The 20,626-nt window shown below is 40.8% G+C and overlaps 1 protein-coding gene across 6 annotated transcripts in view; it reads left to right on the top strand.

Annotated features, from left to right (window-relative positions):
• The window catches only part of ralgapa2 (Ral GTPase activating protein catalytic subunit alpha 2), a 110,944-nt gene that overhangs the window by 561 nt on the left and 89,757 nt on the right, over positions 1-20,626 (top strand). For all 6 annotated transcript variants that reach the window (XM_033643559.2, XM_033643562.2, XM_033643560.2 and 3 more), the window contains exon 2: positions 20,339-20,449. In XM_033643559.2, the coding sequence (XP_033499450.2) occupies positions 20,339-20,449 (111 nt within the window). The remainder of the gene's footprint in view (positions 1-20,338; positions 20,450-20,626) is intronic.

Below are 20,626 nucleotides of genomic sequence, written 5' to 3'. Positions count from 1 at the left end.
CGTTAGCCAGCCGATGCTAACTGATGCTGCCTTGTCAGTGCATCTGTCGTTGAGCAGACCACCACAACATTTGTTGTCATGTAGTCCCGTGTCATTCTGGCTGCTTTTAAATAAGTGGTAATTGCAGCTCTCTGCCTTGACACATCAAAAACATTAGTCTGCATTTATATATTTTGCCTGAAGTGAGAATAGAGCTTTCCTTTAGCAGGTTGCCAGGTTGAGCTGCTAGTAAGTAACTCTGTCACAGACATTTGATTTGGAAAAACATATAAAATGTACACTTGAAGTCCTTTTGCTAAGTTGGACAGGAAGTTCAGGATTTATGACAGCCATAAAACTGTTGTGTGGCTGTTGTTCCTTCACTGTCATAATCTGACAGGATGAAGAGATGAATTTGCCCTGTGGTAGCCTGACTTGTGCTGCACATCAGAGTTTTGCATTACACATAATGGAGCCTATTTCCAATCCACTTTCATGGTTTCTTTCATTGATCAATGATCCTGATGCTCTAGAGTGCCCATATAGTGGATTACTTTGCCCCTGTGAGGCTAAATTGCAAAACCTGGAAGTAGAAGGCAGAAGACACCCAAGTTAAATAGTTTATGTCCACTGTGTTTTGCTGAACTTTTTGAGTCCACATGACTCAAAAACAGCTTAAATAACAGATAGGTGTTTTAGACTCTATAGTAGGATAATTCCAGTTTTAATTTAGGTATGCAAATACCTGATTAGACCTATTCTGTCACATCCAAGATGCCCTTCATGGTACTGGGGACTGTAGCATGTACTTATACACATCCTCTATCCTCATTGTATCAGAGGCAAAACGAGGTCAGTGGGTACTTTGGGAAGTGTGAAGAGGAGGAAAGTTGTCAGGAGGGAATTGCGAGCTATGGAGGAAAACTGCAATGGATTCATTATAAGTGCAACGTGTTGTGTGATGTGCTGCTTTTCTCCAGGATTTCAGTCAAAGTAGGTCACCTGTGCTCAGGTTTGTGCTCTGGAACCAAAGAGTTCATATCTTGTAAGGATAAATGTCTCGTTATTGCAGTTTAATATTTTGTCTCAACAGCTTGCCATATATTTGTACTTACACTATAATGCAGTACCTAGAGGTGAAATTAATATTCTGATAATTATTACTCCTTTATCTCTACTGAAATGTTTTTTGTTATTTATCAAAGTATTCAAAATAACAGGGTTTACAGTCAAAAAAATATGTGATATAATATGATTCCTAAACTTATAAGATTGCTTACTATGAAGACATGAGAACTACTGTGTACCACATTAATTTGGCCCAGCCTTACTTGATGAACCATTAGGCACTTTTTGGCAAAGCTTGACAGCAAAGGTATGTCTGCAACAACAGTGGACATCAGTGGAAAGGAAGCATCACTCTGAGAACAAGGTGACTTTGAGATGATTAGGACTTGAACCATTTGTTTTTACTGGTGCATGCTTGCATCAAACCAGGCATAGCTGTATGTTTGCTGCTTTATTGATTTCTGCGCAGTGGCACAACTGTGACAGCCAGAATCAGCTTCATAGTTTCCAGAAGCTTGAGCAAAACCGTTGTAAGTTAACATGGTTATATCTTTCTGCTATCATTGCACACCTTCAATGTCAAGGCTAGTACAACCAAAGTGGAGGTCAATACCGAGCTCTGCGTGTCTTCTGTGTTTTTCTTTCCCCTCGTGCAGTTGAAGATAAGGCTGGTCTGTTTTTCCAGCAGCTGATACAAGGGCCTGCATGTTGATGTCCCCCCAACCTCCCTGATTTCATGGTGCTTTCAGCTAAGGAAGGACTTCCTCTTGGTGTTGCTGCTTCCTGTGTGGACAGGAAGGAGTGATGAGAGATGGGGTGCTGTGGTGGACAGGACAGGGACTTTTGAGAATATAGCTGGCTTCATGTAATTTGCTAAAAGCATTTTGTGTTTTTGTGAGTCACACAAATATCATATTACAAGAGTAGCATTAACCCAAGATGAAAACTAAGGCTGTCAGGCCTCATAACCCTAATATGATGGTTGTAAAATGTCAGCAGCTATGGTGTATTTCAGTAACATTAACACGTCTATCATATCCCTGCAATTGCAGATACTTTTAATTATATGTCTCTGAAATTCAAAGTTTAAGTGTCCCACCAATATTCATACAAAACTTAAGCATTACTGGCAGCTTGTTGATCTTGGGGATCACTCTAAATTCAGGCTAAACTGAATTTAAGTCAAATATGTTGTATGTCTCATTAACTTTGTGGCGTAGTAGTACTGAGACCAGAAATCTGTTATAAACCAGCTTGTTGAAACTCATCTTAGTATCAGTGGTATTGGAGTTGAAAGGACAGTCTGTGGTCTGGGCTATTTTCAGAGTGGCCCTGTATTGGTTTTCTGCTCACTGAGCAGATCTGTGGGATAGAGTGTGAAAGCTGCTGCATGTTAATTTGCTGGTCATGCCTGGCTGGATTTGGCTGAGGTTGTTAATTACAGGAGCCCAACAAACCACCTGATCATTCACTGCTTCTCTCAGTGGAGGCACAAACGACTCTTTTCCTGTTCAAAGTCATTCTTAATCTCGATCCCAACTCAGTCTGCATTTGTTGTTGCATACAACTGCCCGAATTCCTCCAAAAATAAGCCTGAAGTGGATGGTCAAAATTCTTGGAATAATGTTGGAGATCTCTCTTTAATTTTGATTGTACATAGGAGTGTTTGTCAGGGGAGAATATACTCATCGATTGCTGAAGGAAATGTTTTCACTTGCTCTCGCCACAGAGAGGTCAGAGCAGCAGGTCAGCCAGAGATCAGTCAGTGCTGCTGGAGCTAGTAGTGATTCAGTATTCTCTGCTGTCATGAGGGCTTCAGCATGGGCTCTCTGGTTTAAAAACAAAAACTACATCACATAATCTGAATAGAACAAATTACATCACCAGAAGGTATTGTTTGTCTCCTTTTGTTCCCTTCAGCTGCCATAAACAAGCTCAGCTTGAGCCTGTTGATGAACTGCATGAGAACAAAAATGACTGTGTAAGTGTTGATAGTGACAACAGTTAGGTGTGTTTGTGACTGTAGGTGTGTGTGTGTGTGTGTAGTCAAATGTGACATTTTTTCCCCTCTGCACTCACCTTTAGAAGAAATTAACTGTAAACTACATGTGACAAATAGAATTGATTCATTGATTGATTGAGGGTTATAAGAGGGAATCACAAGTTGAAGCACTTGAGGAAACAATGAACACAACACTGGAAGGGCTCTTAACAAGGTGGCTGAAGTAAAGGCTGAGATCACTCGACTTCTGATTCCCCTCCTTTTTGTATAACACTCAGGTCAGACTTGTGAATAATTTCAGCCTCTTACCATCTTTTATCCCACACTATGTAGGCATGATCTCGACACTTGAGGGCTTTTCTCCAAGTGTTATAACCACCAGAGTAAGCAATCACAAATGGCTTTTAAACTTTTTAGGGACTTGAGACTTTTTATCTTATTTCCTCACAGGCTATCGCACACTGAAGATGACTGAAGTTTAGTCTGTATACTGCTGTGATGAAGGATAAAAATCCACAGGTTTCTGTACTCTAATAAATACGCTATATTATCATTATAGTTTTCAATTTTGCAGTGTACTCTTTCACAATGAAAACACAGGGCCCATAAATCATAGAGGCTTAATGAAGCTTTTTGATAGTGATGAGCACAAATAGACTCAGAAAAATAATCCATACAAATTAATTTTAATGACACCATTGACCAAACTATAAAACAACCCTGATTATAAGACAGACATGCAGCATTTGAAGCAGTTTGCGACTTCCTTTCATAGAGTGCAAAAAACATTAATTAGAAAATCTTTAGTGACACTTCTAATAGCTGTTAAGGCAAGCTTGTCTGCCGTTGCTGTTAGGCGACACTAGACGGCCATTAACAGATCTTTGTCTCGTGTCTCCTATTACGATAACAGCTTTTGTCATTATGCTCCTAGCATTTAGCATCTTAGCTGTTGCCCTTAGCTTGAAATCTGCAGAGCTGCTTAGGAAGAAGATTTGGTAGAAGAAAATGAAGAATGAGCCACAGAATCAGCTGCCATAAACTTTAATTTATGGAGAAACGGAAAGTTGCAAGATTTTAGCGTAGATTATAGATGGCTAAAAATAACTTTTAATGAACTAAATTCAGATTACCTTTCCAAATATACCACCCAGTCCCAAGCTGTGATACACTGGCAGTATCAGTCAGGCTCTACTTGAGATAGGGAATCTGGGTTTGCCTGCAAAACAATGTATATTTTGTCAACATCCACAATTACTCATGAAGCTTTTATATTGGCACATCATAGAAAATGCATAGAATATGTTGTTCAATGCTAACAAAATAATTTAGGATCAGTAACTGATATACTCAGTTACATATTTTAGCCTCATAAAGATACAAATGTAGAGAAAGAAGAACTTGAAATTCTCTGACTGAAAGCTCCCCAATTAAAAAGATTTTTGCACAGATGTGAGTGAGCAGGTGCTTTTTACTTTCAGCTTTTTAAAAAAGAAAAAAAAGACCTGGTAATCATGGTAATAGAGATAGCAGAACAGCGGCTAGCTACCTAACCAGGCAGCTCTGCTGTGTACAACAAGACACTTGTCAGGAAACAGGTGCATGCAGAGACTAGTATAGTCACTGGAGGTAATAGGTGACAGCTTCTTTGCGCTTGTTTTGCAGTCAGATTTAAAAACTTGTTCAGTGAACTGGTTTGACAAATAGCTGCAGATGTTGAAAATAAAAGGGGAACATTAATTTTATTATTGATACCGTAAATTCCTCTCCTCTCTTTTGTTATTCCTGCTATTAAGGTAGCATGTGTGAAGCTTCCTCTAAACTGGTGCCACTGTCAAGATAAGCATTTGGCAGTCTAAATAAGTCCTGTGCTGCGATCCCATTAGAATTGCAAAGTATGGCATGATAAAACAGAGCAGTTAGCTTTTGCACATATATTACCTCTTAGTGTCTGGTGGGATGTTAGTGGTGTTGTGTGGATGCTGCAGTGTGGTCAGTAACTGGTTTCGTTGGTTAACGAATGATGCAGAAATGTCATTATTGGTGTGGTGTGAGGATTGCTGTGGTATTTGTTTTTCAAAGCATCAGAGGGCCAGCTGAATCATTTATTGACCGTCCTCATATGCCATCAAAGAGCAGACTCTAATGGTCTGGAGCTTGCATGGCATATACATGAATGTATTTTAATGTCTTGTGTCTGTCCTCATGGTACTTGTATATAAAAAGTCATAATTAACTATTTTTAGACTTTTGCTACAAAGTGCGTTAATAATCTTACCTAGTATTGTCTTTATTTATCGCGAGCCACTGTTTCTGGAAGAGGTTCAGAACAAACTAGTGATAGATGTACTTATTTTTTCAGGTTACATGTCTCAACACATGACTTCTAAAAGCATTTCATGAACCTCTAGGATGTTCTAAAACTGTTTCTGTTTTCAGTCTGCGGTATTACTGTTACTTGTGTTCAGGGTTTCCTTAAACCACACTTGTTCAGATATGATATAAATCACATGGTGTTGAATGAAAAGGCTTTTTCTTTTATCTGCTGGCCTGCCAGAGAGCCAGAGATAGGAACACACCAGTTCTCTGTGTTCTGTGGTGGATGATATCTGTGTGATTTTTATACAGCACACAAAAAACCTGTTTGTCCAGTTACACTGTTTACCTGTCCTGCTTTTATAATAGCCAAACCTAACTCAAGACCTGCCGTTAACTGTGACGTTACCTGTTATCAAGGCTTGATCTCAAAGTATTTTATGTTGCCTTTCTGAATGTCCAAGCTCTCGCTAATCTGATGTGGATTTCCAGGTTTAAAGCCAAAAGAAAATAAACACTTAGCTTTGGCTTACAGTATGAGCAGATTGCTACACAGAATTGTTGAAGAGCAAATTTTAGGTTGGCAAGCTTAGTAAAATACTCTGTGATTAATAAATACCTCTACATACACTTGATTGTTTTTTTCCAGGTATAGCCCTCGTCTTTTCTTAATGTGCTCCCTTCTTTAAGCCCTCTAGCAGTTACATTTGTCATGTAAAGCACAGTGAGGGATCAGCTGAAGTTGAATGACCCTCGTAGCTAATAAATGAAAGTGTTGCTATAACATTTTGGTTTAATTGTAAGTGGATGAAAACGTGGAGTTAGTGGAGAGTCAATAATGTAGGTAAAATGTTGGTTGCTTTGTTAGATATTTTGTTTTCCTAAGAAACTGGGATTATTGCCAGTACATTAATTATGGATGATATTTTTCATTCTCTGTCTGATAAAAATAAAATGCTTCAGGTCTTCCCTTCTTTTGGCTACCAGCTGTTTGCTTTTAGCATTTTAAATGAAAAGACAACAGCCTCAAGATTCAACTATAGTATAACTTCTCATTTTAGAATTGGAGTTTGTTGCACACCTGCAGTGTCGTGTGACCTTGCTTGCATGGTGGTAAATTGTGGCATTTTCTACCTTTTGCTGGAAGGGAAGACAAATTAGGGAACAAGGAAGATAGTACTACTCTGCGTGCATTGAAACCAAATTGTTTGGTGTCCATCTTCAGTCAGTTTTTGTCTGCCCTCCGGCTGAGGAAAGGCAAAGTACGGAAGGACTGACTACAGGGAAACAAAGGTAACCTCTGTGTCGATAAAGATAAGGATTGTAGTGCTACCTTAGCAGAAATAGTGAAAGTTGGTAGTTTAGCAGCTCTTCAGTACTAAGCTGCCGAGATAAGCCACTTGCTAATGTGTGAGCTCAGACTGGGATAAGGTCAGGCTTTGCCAGTTCTACCATGACTCTTTCACACTGTGCTCTGTGTAGACCCCATAGTCCCCAATCTGTTACACAGCTAGACAGGCTGCAAGTTGAGAGGCATTCATGCAGTGTTTGGCACACTGGCGTCATAATGAAATTATATGCATCATAAGTGTCGTGATTGCAGGGAAAAGGCCCCTTTTCATATTGATAACATTTCTTGGATTTGTTTGTATGCAGCTGCAGTTTGTTCTGAATCATAAACAATATGATGACGCTCTGCTGTAGCATTTTATCCTGAGCTTCACATTACTTCTGCAGGGCCATTACAAGCCTATTGACATTTTAAATAAGGTTTATTTATCACTGACTGGCATACCTTATGTGAATTGTATATTAAATGAGCTGCATGCTTTGCTTCATTGCTCTATGCCTGGCAGTATGTTAATCATTCTCTGTGAATACCTTGCTCAGAGGAGATGATGCATTGCATGGTCAAGCCTGTTATTAATATTTTCTCTTGACAAGCTATGGCACCTGGAAATCAGTGAGCCCATTGCAGGCTTACATGGCTGTTAGTCCATAACGTCCACAGTTGCGCAATGCTGCAAACTGAAAGCTTTACAAGCGAAACCAATCCATGGAAGATGAGTGTCTTGTCATTACTGATAGAGAAAACTAAGTGAATTGGCTCCAATCGACCCCCTGATAAGGAACATCAATTTGGCCCAGTGAGTGCTGAATTATGATTGACATCTCTAGACTGGCACAGCTTGGAGCACATTCAACAGCATTAGAAGCAGCTGGGTGTTATCAAGGCCTCAAATAAGGCTCATGCAGTCTGCTATTGTAACTGTAAATTGTGTCATGTGACAGACCTGCCCTCCTCAGCTGGTTTCAACAGATTTATGATTGAACTCCTCTTAACTATGGTCAAATATCAACCTCTTGACCCATTAGTCAGAAAGAGCTGTCTGCAGCTGACCTGTTTGTTTTTCTCCATAGCATTCTTTCTTGTCTCCTCTGTGGCCAAAGAAAACATGACGACAGACACATTTGAAATACAATATAGCATGTAAATGTCCACAACATACATTTAAGAAATAATTTTGTTCCTTGTATTTCCTTGTAAGTTAAGGAAACATTGAAAGAAAAAACTTAAAAAAAAACATAGGAAAGGATGTACGCAGCTAAAATGTGGCTTGTGTAGCTTTCTTTCTCTAAAAATTGATATGATTAAAATCCAAAACCTGTAGTGAGGACAAGTATGATTTTGGGACCAGTTAAAGCACTGCCTCTGTCAGTGTGCCTTTTGGGGTCTCCCTCCTACATATCCCCAAATGATTCACAAAAACAAAATCCCAAAAGAAAACACCTTTCTTATCTTCCAAATGATTAGTCTCTTGCAGTCTCTTTAAATTGGTTCTTTTTTGTTTGTTGACAACCATTTAGGGAGGAAGGTGCCATCTATGGTGTATCCATCAGCTCCCACATTAGCTACCACCCCCGCATCTCTTCTACTATGCGTTGGCATCCTCTAGGCATCTCTCTGCCTGGGCTCTTAAAGAGTCCTCTGTGTCTGATCTGAGCACACTGCCAAAGAAACATATCAGTCTTTTCTCTCTCCTCATCTCCTCTCTGGCAAGAATATAGTGCACCTGCAGTGTTAGCTAGCCCAGAGCTAATGCAAATGAGCGCATGTCTGATCAAAGGCCTGGTTAAACTTCTTTTTGAGTATGACATGGCATATTAATGATTCTGCTTCAGGTGGTATAAAAGGCATACATTGTTTTGCCAGAGGGTTAAATATGGTTTGACACAACCTTTGAACATTAAATGTCACTACTTATTATCACATGTGTTGTGTGCTGATTAAGTTTGAATAGGGAGCTGCAGGCAGAGTAGTCAGTTTGGTTTTGAGTGTGTAAATATACCATAGGCTTCAGTTGACTGGATGACCTTCACCCGTTTGGCTAACAACCCTATGTGTACACTGCTGTGTATACTCTCTTAGTGCTCGCTGGGTAAACCCAGTTTAACATCAGTTCATTAGAATAGCAAGCAACAGAAGGAGACAGTAATTATTCAGTTAAAGCTTAAAGAGGACCTATTATGCTCATTTTCATGTTCATACTTGTTCTAGTGGAAACCCAGAATACATGTTTACATGTTTAAAGCCACTACAAGGAACTTTTAACTGGATATGCAAAAGTCTCTCATTTCTGCTGATGTCTGTGCGTGATCTACAACAGCAAATGAGACCATCAGTGTGAAGATAAGCTATTTCTATATAGTGTATATCCATACCTTTAGGAAACTGTGTACGGGTCTGTCCCAGGTCGCTTCCAGGACAAAGCGATTTATGGCACTCAGACGTCACACGTCATCTTACCTAGCTGCTTACATGTATAAATAGTCGCTATTCCTCCTCCTCAACCCGACGTCCGCGGGGAGTTAAAATAGCAGCAATCATCGGGTAAAAGTTCTGTGAAAGCACTGGACTCACCAACAGTCAGCCACATCTCAGTCACACAGAGAAAATCCAATCCTCTGGAAGTCAGGAAATCCTTAAGGATAAACGTTTTGTTCGCTAGCGATCTAGCATTTACCAGCCCAATCCTGGCAGGATCCAGCGGGTCAGCTGTCCGGGGAGCCACACACAGAGGCCGCAGGTTGCGCAGATTCACCCAGCGGGGATGAAGAGAGCAGGGGCCGCGGGGCTGGAGCACATCATCCGGGCTGACGACACGTACCAGCCAGGCGTCGACAGGGTCCAGCGAGTGCCGAGAAATAAAGAGGCGAGGCACCGCTCCATACTCAGTCCAAGAAGCCGTGGAAGTGCTCGCCAAACAGGCCTTCAGTCTTACCAGCCGACCACTGTGTTTACCCCAGCGGCAGTGGCGCTTACGCCGGAGAGGTGGAGCTGGGGCGTGGCAGAGGTGAGCTGGGATCCCTGATAGGAGCGGGGGCAAAGTTTTCCCGTCTTGTTGTTTCATTCATCCCCAAAACAAACACATTAGCGAGCCAGGTAAGCATCTTTACAACAATACGCGCTAGAGCTCATGGGAAATGTAGGCTTCATTCCGGCAAAACACTACCACTTTTGTCCACAGGGTCGCCAAAATCAACTCAAAATGAAAGTTCCTTGTGGGGGCTTTAACAGTCATAAAAACAGAACTTATCATATTGTTTGTGCTGGCACACCTGTATTTATCCTTTGTCTGAGGCGCTCTCTTAACGTCTGTCTCTTACAAGTCTCTTCCCGAAAAGCTCAGTCTGCCCCTTGATTGGTCATCATTTCCGAGTCTTGTGCATCACTATGGAGCTGCATCATTACTAAGCTGGTTGTGCCCTAAGTAGGTGGAGTCTGCACACCATTAGACAGGTATCACGGCTGACAGATCAGCCTGATGTGCCACTAAAGTTCAGCAGCGAGAGCGATGTGTACGTCACTACAACCACATGGCTCATACAAACACAATTACGACAGTGTAGATTGATGATACAGAGAACTGACGAATGACGCATAAAACACAAAGATTACTGTCCATGCAGGCAATTATTTCTCAAATAAGCCAATAGACCAACGTTGTTGTTTGTTTTGTAGGCTGGCAGTTATGTGGTTTCTGTCAGTGGCTGACAAATGGCACTCCATTTAAACAGCTTGGCAGCACTGAAATGGAGCAGATCCTTTGTCTCTCAGGCCTCCAGGAAGTGGGCCGGGCTTTGAAGCCAATTTACGTAGTGGCCAAACAGTGAAAATACAACTTCCAGGTCAGTCACTTGATGCCTGTGGGTCCAAAAATACTTTTTTTCCAAGACTTGCGTTGTAAAAGAGACGTCTGTGTACCAGTTAATCCAGTTTTTTGAGCGTCACAACCCCTGCAAAAAGACTCGTTGGACTATTGGGATTTGATACATTTAGTCTGACAACACTTAAACAGTCTAGAAGAGCCGTACAATTAAATCACTTTATTCCCATTTAGGTTGGCGGAGGGTTGAGCCGGCCGGCACAAGTTTGTAGTGCACTTGCAGTATGGGTCGCATGATGCGTTACATCTAGGTAATTTTATACCCAAGAAGTCAACATTTGTTGGCGTCGTGCCACTGAGCACCTTTCAGAGAAATGAACAGGGCCCCAACTTATCCAGTTCTCCTTGTACATCCATGATGTCACTGCACTGTCAATGCAGCTGTGGAATGACTAATGAAAAATGGCGGTCCTTTCTACTGTGAGAAATCCCCAATAGAAGCTTCATAACACAACAACACAACCTGACATGCTCTAGCAGGAATATGATCTTAATCAGGAAGAAATCTGCGACCAAGATTACATGTTCCCTGGCATTAGCAGTTAGCATTTAGCTTTACGAAGCAGTGTAGGCTATATAATCTAAACACTGGCAGTATAGTGTACCTGGAGCAAATGACCATAAAAAGAAATCTGTCACAAGCTGACATGATCTTGTAGCTAAAGCAGAAACAATACATTGGAAACAGTCTTCAGAGCAATCTGAAGCCTGAAGGTTTTGATCACAGGAATTACTTTTACATATGTTTACCTCATTATTTGAAACTTTGGCCATTTGGTTTAAAACTTGAATATGAACATCTAACATTGTAACATTATATGACAAAAAAAGGAAAGCATGAAAGGCCCCCTTTATTTTGTTGCTGCTTTGCTTACGAGATGGATATTGTCCCATTGTGGTTATATTAGATGGAGTTATATGATACTGTGGGACTCAGCAGTTTAATCCACCCTCTCACCCTTGGCCTCAGAAGTCACAGTGAGACACAGGGTGACCCTTGGTGACATGGTGACATCTGAAATATCCAAATTCTGTTCATCCAGCAAAAGGCTGAAAAATAATGGCATGATCTTTGCACTGGCATTTGGGTGGGATATTTTCCTGTAGAGATTTTATGGAAATGACATTAAGTTTAAAACATCTGCTTCCGTAGAACAGTTTGAGAAGATGCTGTGTTTTTTTGCCCTTCAAAATATTACATTCTGGCCCTCAGCTCTGACTGTATGGTATTATTTTTTAACAGGTCCTGTCACATGGGGTTGGGACATCTGCACATCCTTGAAAGCTAACAGGAAACATATCACAATGGAGAACAGTGTCATCCATACCAAACCTGTCATGGCTGGTCTGTTTGGCATGTGTTTATTAATTCCACTAGAGAAGATTGCAGGTCTCTGCATCATTAAGTTATCATTGTCAGCAGCATCCAGACCATTGTTCATACAGTTTTTGGTCAGTTAACAATAAGGCTGACTCAATGATCTCCTTGCAGAATAGCCAGTTTACTGTAATTTGGGCAGCTGATTGGCAATACCTGAGTATTTAGCTTCAGTCAATAAGATGTAGAATTACAAGGATAGCATTGGGGCAACAACTGACCCTTGGTTTATTTTGTTACTGAGCTTGGCTGGGTTTTGTTAGCACCCCTCTCTTTTCCCTTTTATTAGTTCTTTAGCACTCTTCCTTGTACAAGAAGTGCTATTATGTGTGAATCACATCAGTGAGTGCTGGCATTAACTTTGCTTCCTCAAACAGAGGGGTTCTGAAAACAAGAGAGCCAAGCTATCGGCTCATTCAGCTGCAGTCACCAGTGTTAAGACACATGGTTTCCTCCCACTATAACAGCCCTGTGTGATCACAGCTCTCCACAGCTGCTGTTCATCCAGCACTCTTTTCCTGTCTTTGACATGAGAGTCTCATAGACGAAGGGGTGTCTTTTGAAGGACACAGTTATCTTGTTCAGTTCAGAAGATACAGTGTCATCCCCTGCATTCCCAGGGCCCGGAGAACAGGTTCTGTCTCTTTCTGTCTGCACGCTGTTGTTACCTGAGAAGCCAGTGAAGCCCATTGAGTGAAGAGCCTTGCTGGATAATGCAGTTCACAATGCTGACAACCACTGTGCAACTTCATCTTTTCAGCCAAACATTTTTTTATTAACACAAAGTAGGACTTAAATGTGCACTCAGCAGTTCTAATCCAATACACTTTTTTGACAAATTAAGCGAATATCTTGTCAAGGTTCACTAGCAGTCTGTTGTGTGTGCACTAAAAGCAAATCCGGTGCTCATACACAGCCCTGGCTCTGTAAATGGGAAACAAACAAAGTGGCTCAGACAGAGCCACACAATACTATTCCAGCCAACAGCAACAGGGAGCTATCGTGTCCGTGCACAAGACCGGGGAAAGGCCATGGATGTTTGAAGAGGAAGGGCTAGTCAATATGGAGAAAATCAAATATCAGAGTATTTCTGACCAAATACCTCAATATTGATATTACGGCTGTATTGTAGGATTGACTGTTGGTGTTTTTACAATACATTTACACAATGACATTTTTGATTAATACTTATCAGTGATGTGGATATAATGATTAAATGAATAAAGGCTAATAATAGAACAGCTGAAACACTCTTTAGAATGTTCATAAAATGACATCACTTTACTGTAACGCAGCCTTTAAAACCAGGTAAAGACAACACACAATAATCTCAATATTACGATATCCAGAATCTAAGAGGATATCTAGTCTCATATCCTGATATTGATATAATATTGATATATATTATACGGCCCTACCAAAGAGCGGGGGAAGAAAAAGTGAACATGTGCTCTTCGTGTTAATAGTTAATGACACAGTATGCCATCAGACAGTTCATACAGAATTCTTAATTAATTTCTTAACGTTATTATAGTTGACATTGCTTTCGCACAGCATACTAGTACACCATCCTCAGGTGAATCAGAGGTGATAACCAAAAGGCCGGACTTATTCAGCCTGACATTGCTAGTGTAATTATCATATTCTTGGGTTGAACTCACATGATTGCAAGGATGATGTATTTTATTATGTTTGATCCAATATTTTAGCACATACGAGACATTTCCTTGTTTGATACATATTGTCTGTATAAACAATTAGTGAGCATGAAATTCTCATTTATGGCTTTGCTCATGCATGAGAATTAATGCTCAGCTTTGACCCTTTGACATACTTTATACAGCCTGTACAGAAATCTGTTGCTACAGGTAGACCTTGAATTTTAGACTTAGACTGTCTTTGTCTGAATTTTACTACTGGGAGGCTCATCAGCCTTGTGAGCCTTGTACAAGATGGTTCGCTTCCACCTGAGATTCTTGCTCCTGTCAGAGGGCTTTTATTTATTTATTTTTTTTATTGTCTTCTCCCTCCTTCAGGCATCTTCCTCTATCCGTCATGCTCCAGTAACTGTTTAGGCGTATTTGAGCAGATGGGGAGCAGTGAGTCTGAAGGCTGGGGAGCGCAAGATGATGGCCCTGTGACATTAAGCATGACATATGAAATTGACCCAACAACCCCCCACATCAGCTCCTCACACATGCAACAATATTTAAATTAGAGCTGCATAACTCATTTAAAGACTTCTGTTATTTTCCCCCTCTGTTCTTTATCTCTCTCATGCACACATGTGCACCATTTGCACAGATCAGACCTGTTTCATATTAAGAAATGTTATTTTTTGATTGTTTAATTAGACATGTTCAAATCTTAACTTACCTTAAGGAAAGACTTTAATACTGGTCTAATTATAGTCTAAAGCTACCCTTTGTCTGTTGTCTGGGGGATATGCTGAATGCGAGAGTATTAAACAAGTCGGCTTAAATTTGGTTGAAACCTGTTTGATCTGAACAGTAGCCAACTTACTGACATGCATAATAAACATGCTGATGCTGTCTAAACAATAACACACGTACACTGACCCTTGCACCCTCCAAATTTAGTTTCAGTGCAGATCCTCTCCTTTGCTCTCTGTTGTTTTCCAGAAATTTCAGGCTAACCAGCATTCAGGAAACCCTCCCAACAGAATAAACATTGTTAAGCAACTGAACAACGTGATGGGCCAAGACTGCAGCGTCCTCAGTCCCCAACCCTCGGGTAGTGGCCTGGATCACATTTCTGGTCTTGAATAACAGCATATAAAGGCCCAAATACAGTAGATTTATTGCAGTCACATGCCTTTTTAGGTTTGCAGCTGAGAATGAATGTGCAGGGCAATTGTGGATTGTCTAGAAACAAACAAAAACAGAATCCCTTTGTACCCTTAAAGTGACAATTGTACAATTTTCTTAGCCACATTTAGCAATAAAGTAATAGTTTTTTTTTGGCTTTGAGATGTGTTTGTGTGGGTATAAGCTCTAATCCATTCTGTACACGAGACTGCACATCTCCAGTATAATGGTCAATGGGTTTTTCATGCAGGAGGGAGTTTTGGTACAGCTGAGCAGTATATCGTTCCAGCTACCTATACTGAACACAAGCCAGCTAGGTTAGCTGATGCTGCCAGAGAAACCAATGCTAACAACAGAAGGTAGAAACCAGTTCTAAGCAGTGTTTCTGTAACAAAACACCATATTAATGGTGTATACATTACAAACTTCTCCGGCAGGCACAAGTCAGACTAAATATTTGTTACAGCAGTGGTGTTGCTTCACCACTGCCAAGCAGACTTTCCCTATATCCACAGCCTCTGGTGCTGGCTGTTGCAATCTCGTGCCAGAAGGGAGAATTGCTGAATGTACTTCTCACTGGCTGCAAAACTAAGATTCTGCATGGACAATAATTTCTCCTATGTGTAGGATTTAGGGGGGGTTATTGGCAGAAATGGAATATAATATCTTAAGTGTTTTCTGAAAATAAGAATTGTCATGTCTCTTAGAATGAGCCGTATATGGTAAATGGACCAGTATTTATATAGCGTCTTTCTACTCATCTGTCCACTCAAAGCGCGTTTTACACTATGAGTCACATTTACCCATTCACACACACATTCATACACTGATGGCCGAGGCTAACATACAAGATGCCACCTTAACACAACCACACACCGATGGAAGCATCATTGGGAGCAATTTGGGGTTCAGTATCTTGCTCAAGGATACTTCGACATGCAGGCTGGAGGAGCCGGGGATCGAACCGATGATCTTCTGATTCTACCTCTGAGCTACAGCCGCCCCATGTCAACATAAGGAGGGGTTTTTATCCACAGAGTCAACCATGTTGCACCGCCATGTTTCTTCAGAAAAAAAAATGGTGAGATCACATCGAGTTATCAAAGAAAAAAGGTCAGCATATAGTAGCAGGTGCTTGGCTAGTGGCCCGTCACTGATGAGCCAAACACCGTTTGAGAAACACTGATTTTTAATGTGATACTTCTTTATTCATTGTTCAATGGTTTTAATCACATGGTCTGTTTGTTTTGGGGAGGAGGAGACCTCTGTAGATAATTTGGCTCCTGGTTAAAGGGCCAGTGTGTAAAATGGGTTGAAAACAGTGACATCAGTGGTCAAATTCTAGACTGCAGGGCTCACTCGCTCACCCCTCTCGTCGGGTAAATGATGGTGGCCTCGTAGGGACAAAAAGCCTTGGCCACGAGTTTTTCAGGAGTAGGTCTATCTAGCGACGAGATGAATATTTATTTAGAAATCTAAACCATGTTACGATATTGTAATGAATCCCTCATGAGCAGGAGACCAGAGGAGTGTTTGGGAAAAAGGCCAGTTTATTTGAGCACTCCAGAAACTCCGGTAACACTCCAGGGGGTAAAAGACTCCGTCCCAAACTCTGACTCTTCTAGCATAACAGACACATTTCATACACACATACTCGTTTACCATACTGAGTGGGGACCCCCTCCCCTCTCTGCTCCACCAATCTCCAGCCCGCACACTGACTGACAGCATAGCCTGTAAACAGAGCTCAGCTGTTTATTTAGCCTAGCAATATCTCCGGACTATAGTAGCTGCACTGGACGACTTTGAACGCGATTTTGAAGAGTTTCTTGTAGTGGACACAGACCCAGAGCCATACCTGTTTGAGCCGGAGCATACAGATGAGGAACTCCATGTGTTTGATGCTGAGCGGGCGAGAAGAGAGGCTGAATGCACAGAATGGGATTCGGTGCTACTGCTACCATCTCTGGGGAGATATATCATCAGGAGGGAAAGAGCCGCAGAGAGTGCATCACAAGGAGTGAAGTTGCGTCGTCTTTTCCTCACAGATGACAGTTCGGGTTCATTCTTTCCTGTTGCATGGTAAGTGTGGTCCATTCGCAAACTTTATAACTAAAAAAACTTCACTACTCTGTATCGACGAACTACTAACACTCTCTGCTGTTTCCTCCTCTTTCTTCCTTCCTTCCGCTGTCTTCGTTGGTTCATTTATACATGCGAAACGTGTTCTCTGGCTGGCTGGATTGTCCACTCGGTCTGCCGTACATACATGGCGGCGCAAGATGGCAACCTCTCTAAAGCAAGGCCCTTGTTATATATATATATATATATATATATATATATATATATATATATATATATATATATATATATATATATATATGTATGTATGTATGCGTAATTATAAGGCTACGAAAACCAAACAAATTTTATTTTATAGCGATTATACACTTGTATAAACATATTAATGGGTAGAATATTCAGATTCAGATTCAGATTCAGATTGACAATAAACCATGCCAAATATTACACACTGGCCCTTTAAACTTCCTGAACAATGACCACTGAAGGAATTCTAACCAGGAGATCACGCTTGGAACATGGGAGAAGTTATAACTCGCAATCTGCAGACCTCACTGACAGATGCCACTAAATCCTACACACTGTTCTTTTAATGTTTTCCATGAGGTTCCCAGTGTGTGTGAGGTTGTGCATTTATGTGTGTCAGTATTTGTGCTTAAATGAGCTTTGAGCAGGTGTGATTAGCTTAATGCCAAGAGCAAGGAGCATTTAATGAAGTGTTGCCTTCTCTGAAGGATTGAGTTTGCTCTATGGAAGTGTTCTTTTCCTCTTTGGTGTGCAAGACACAAAGTGGAATTCTTTGTTTTAGAGATTTGTGTGTTTTTCAGTGTAGAATTGGTCTGTGGCTATCTGTGAGTCTTCAGAAAAGATACACATTTTGTATTGATTGCTTTTATGCACATCTGGATCCAGCTCATAGTTTTGTATTGGACCTCTTCACTTTTAGACAGCCACTTGGCATCCTCAGCCTCATCTAGTTGTCTTGGTGGTTTGTTCTCCATTAAGGCTGAAAACTAAATGGCAGTCTTGCCTTCGACTTGATCTTCCAATCATGCATCTTTATTATCTTTGCTTTAATATCAGGGCAAAGATAAGTCATCTGAGTCTTTGTCACACACCACATAATTCCACCACTCCCCATGAGCTGGACTGCTTCTGGGAGTCTTCCAGTTTGCCATGTGGTAGAGGGAGAATTGCAACAGAAGGTGATCCTTAATTGCTGTTATTATGCCAGGACTCCTCCTGGCCTATATTTGATTATTCAGACCAGGCCTATCTCATTACCAAAGCTGTATAAGTATGGCATATGATAGGGGTTCATTATGTGTAGAATTTGAGATTTTGTCAGTGCTAGTCTGTTTGTGACTGTACACATGTACCACCTATTTCCCTCATTAACTTTTGCAGCCTAAGCTTGCGTGGCCTTCAACTTACCTCAGCCTGGCCTTGAGCCAAACCGTCCCTCTCCATCTGCAAAAGACCACATGAAATAATCCTCAAAATCCTCCTAACAGAGATGAGAAACTAAAATCCTAAATGGTGACTGAAAGCATTTTGAGAAAAATCAGAATTGTCCTGCAGGCTGGAACACCAGCATATATTTACTGAGTATATTGCTTTGGCTTTTGCTAAAAGTGTAGAAAATCCTAGGAATGTAAAACACTCCTCTTCAGTGGTAATTGGTGTATATTGTAGAGCAGCGTATAGGTCTGCAGCAGAGAGTGGAATAATGTCAATATAAAAGTTGAACATAAGTTCAGTAGCACATTGCTGCGAGATCCTGTTCTAGAGTGTTTGTCTTTGTACATGAAATCTTGAATTATGCTTCTTTTTCAGCCTCAAACAGTATACATTATAGATGAATCATTTATACTATGTCACATCATCAACAGAAAAGAGATGTTTTAGAAATCTCTGCGTTGAGTCAGGGATTATGAAATGATGAGATTGGGAGGCAACGTTGTTTCTCAACACCTCCAAAAAGCCTGTCATCATCATTCCACTAATGATAACAGGTGAGGGGTAGTGGAGTTACGCAGGACAAGGAAGTGAAGCAATTTGGCTTGATGTAAAACAGATGTCGTCTGCAAAATGGGGAAACAAGTGGAAAGTCCTCTGTGCAGCAGTGATGTTAAACTGTCACTTTTGAATTAAAGATGCATACTGGCAGGGCTGCTCAGAAGCATTCAGGTAGCTCAAAATAAAATGGTACAGGATTTGTAGTGACAGTTTGGTTCAATTTTTCTCTACAATGATGAACCTTGACACGTGGACACACAGATATTAGCCAATAAATCAAATCAGTGCGATCAAAGTTTTGGATAGCTGTTGTTGGAGAAGACAAACAGAAATTGTGAGACAGAATATCATTAGCAAAAATGATACTATAACCAAACAATTTAGCATCATTTATTTTTATTTTTTTACATGACCTTTGATTATTCTATTGTATCATTAATAGTGTTAGTTCAAGATCAAACGGCAACCTCCAGGGCTGAAACATGAAGTCTAAATTACGTGCCCAAAACTGTTTCGTGAATACCCACTTGAGGCTGGCTCCAGAAGCGAGTCAATCCCAATAGACCCCCATGCTTCAAATACCCAACTTTACAGCACAAATAAACATGTTTACAGCCTGTTACAGTCTGTACCAAACAACTATACGGGGTGAATTTTTTTATAACACACCCGTTTATATTTTATTAAGGCATAAAATTACACATTAAAGTAAGGATGGACCGCTTTGAGTGACAGGCTGTCCGCCAATAGGGTCCCCAGCTTCTCAGATCCACCCATCGCTCCTCCACAGTGCTAGCCTCTCACCCAAACATGGTCACTTCTGATTCCAAAAAAATCAAGATGGCGATGGCCGAAACGTCAAACCCGAGGCTTCAAAACAGGAGTCTACAAACCACTATTAGTTCTGTATACACACTGAACCGTCATGATACGGGGGTCAAGGTCCAGTGCGTGCAGTCAGTCAATGGAGAGAGAGTTGTGTATAAGAATAGGATGGTGTATCGGCATTGCGCGATGGCTGTGGAGTCTGCAAATGGAAACACATCCAACATGCCAATGCACATTTAATTGCATCACCCAGATCTGCTGATCACCAGGATGTTAAATGTTAGGGTGCTTTGAATGTTTACATTTAGTCATGGTGGAACTACTTGAAACACGCTTTATTTTTTATTATTCTGTTCATTTTGTATTTTCAGTTTCGTAGAACCAGAGATACTTCTAAGTTTTATAGACTGTTATGACCTGTTGCCTTCTGGGAAAGAGTTTGTGCGGTGTTTGCACAGTGTAACACAGAAGTGTTTGAAATGTTCCTTATTTTTAAAATGACAATAGTTTACCAAAGTTGCCAGAGAGCAAATGCTGCCTCAGTCCTCAGCAAAATGATTGTGTCTTGCTTTGACACTTGTCATTAACTGTGTTTCTCTTTTTTCCACAGATATCATTGACAAGAATGAACTGAAGGCATTCTTCGAAAGCAACTGTTCTCAGATTTATTTTATCTTCTATGAAAATTTCATTACACTGGAAAGCAACTTAAAACAAAAAGGTGAGTGCAAACTTTTTTTTCTTTTTGCACACTCACTAGTTGACCACCACCCTAGATGGTGGTTCAATAATTAACCCTCTCCCTGCTCTTTATGGTATGCATTACAACAAGGGTTTATTTCCCTCTGCCCTGCATTTACAGAGCAATGAGCATAAAGCCCATACAGTAGCAATTTCC

The sequence above is a fragment of the Epinephelus lanceolatus genome, chromosome 15 (assembly GCF_041903045.1).
Source record: "Epinephelus lanceolatus isolate andai-2023 chromosome 15, ASM4190304v1, whole genome shotgun sequence".
In the NCBI taxonomy this organism is placed as follows: domain Eukaryota; kingdom Metazoa; phylum Chordata; class Actinopteri; order Perciformes; family Serranidae; genus Epinephelus; species Epinephelus lanceolatus.
The sequence above is the reverse complement of the archived record's forward strand: the minus strand, read 5'-3'. Positions and strand labels throughout refer to the sequence as shown.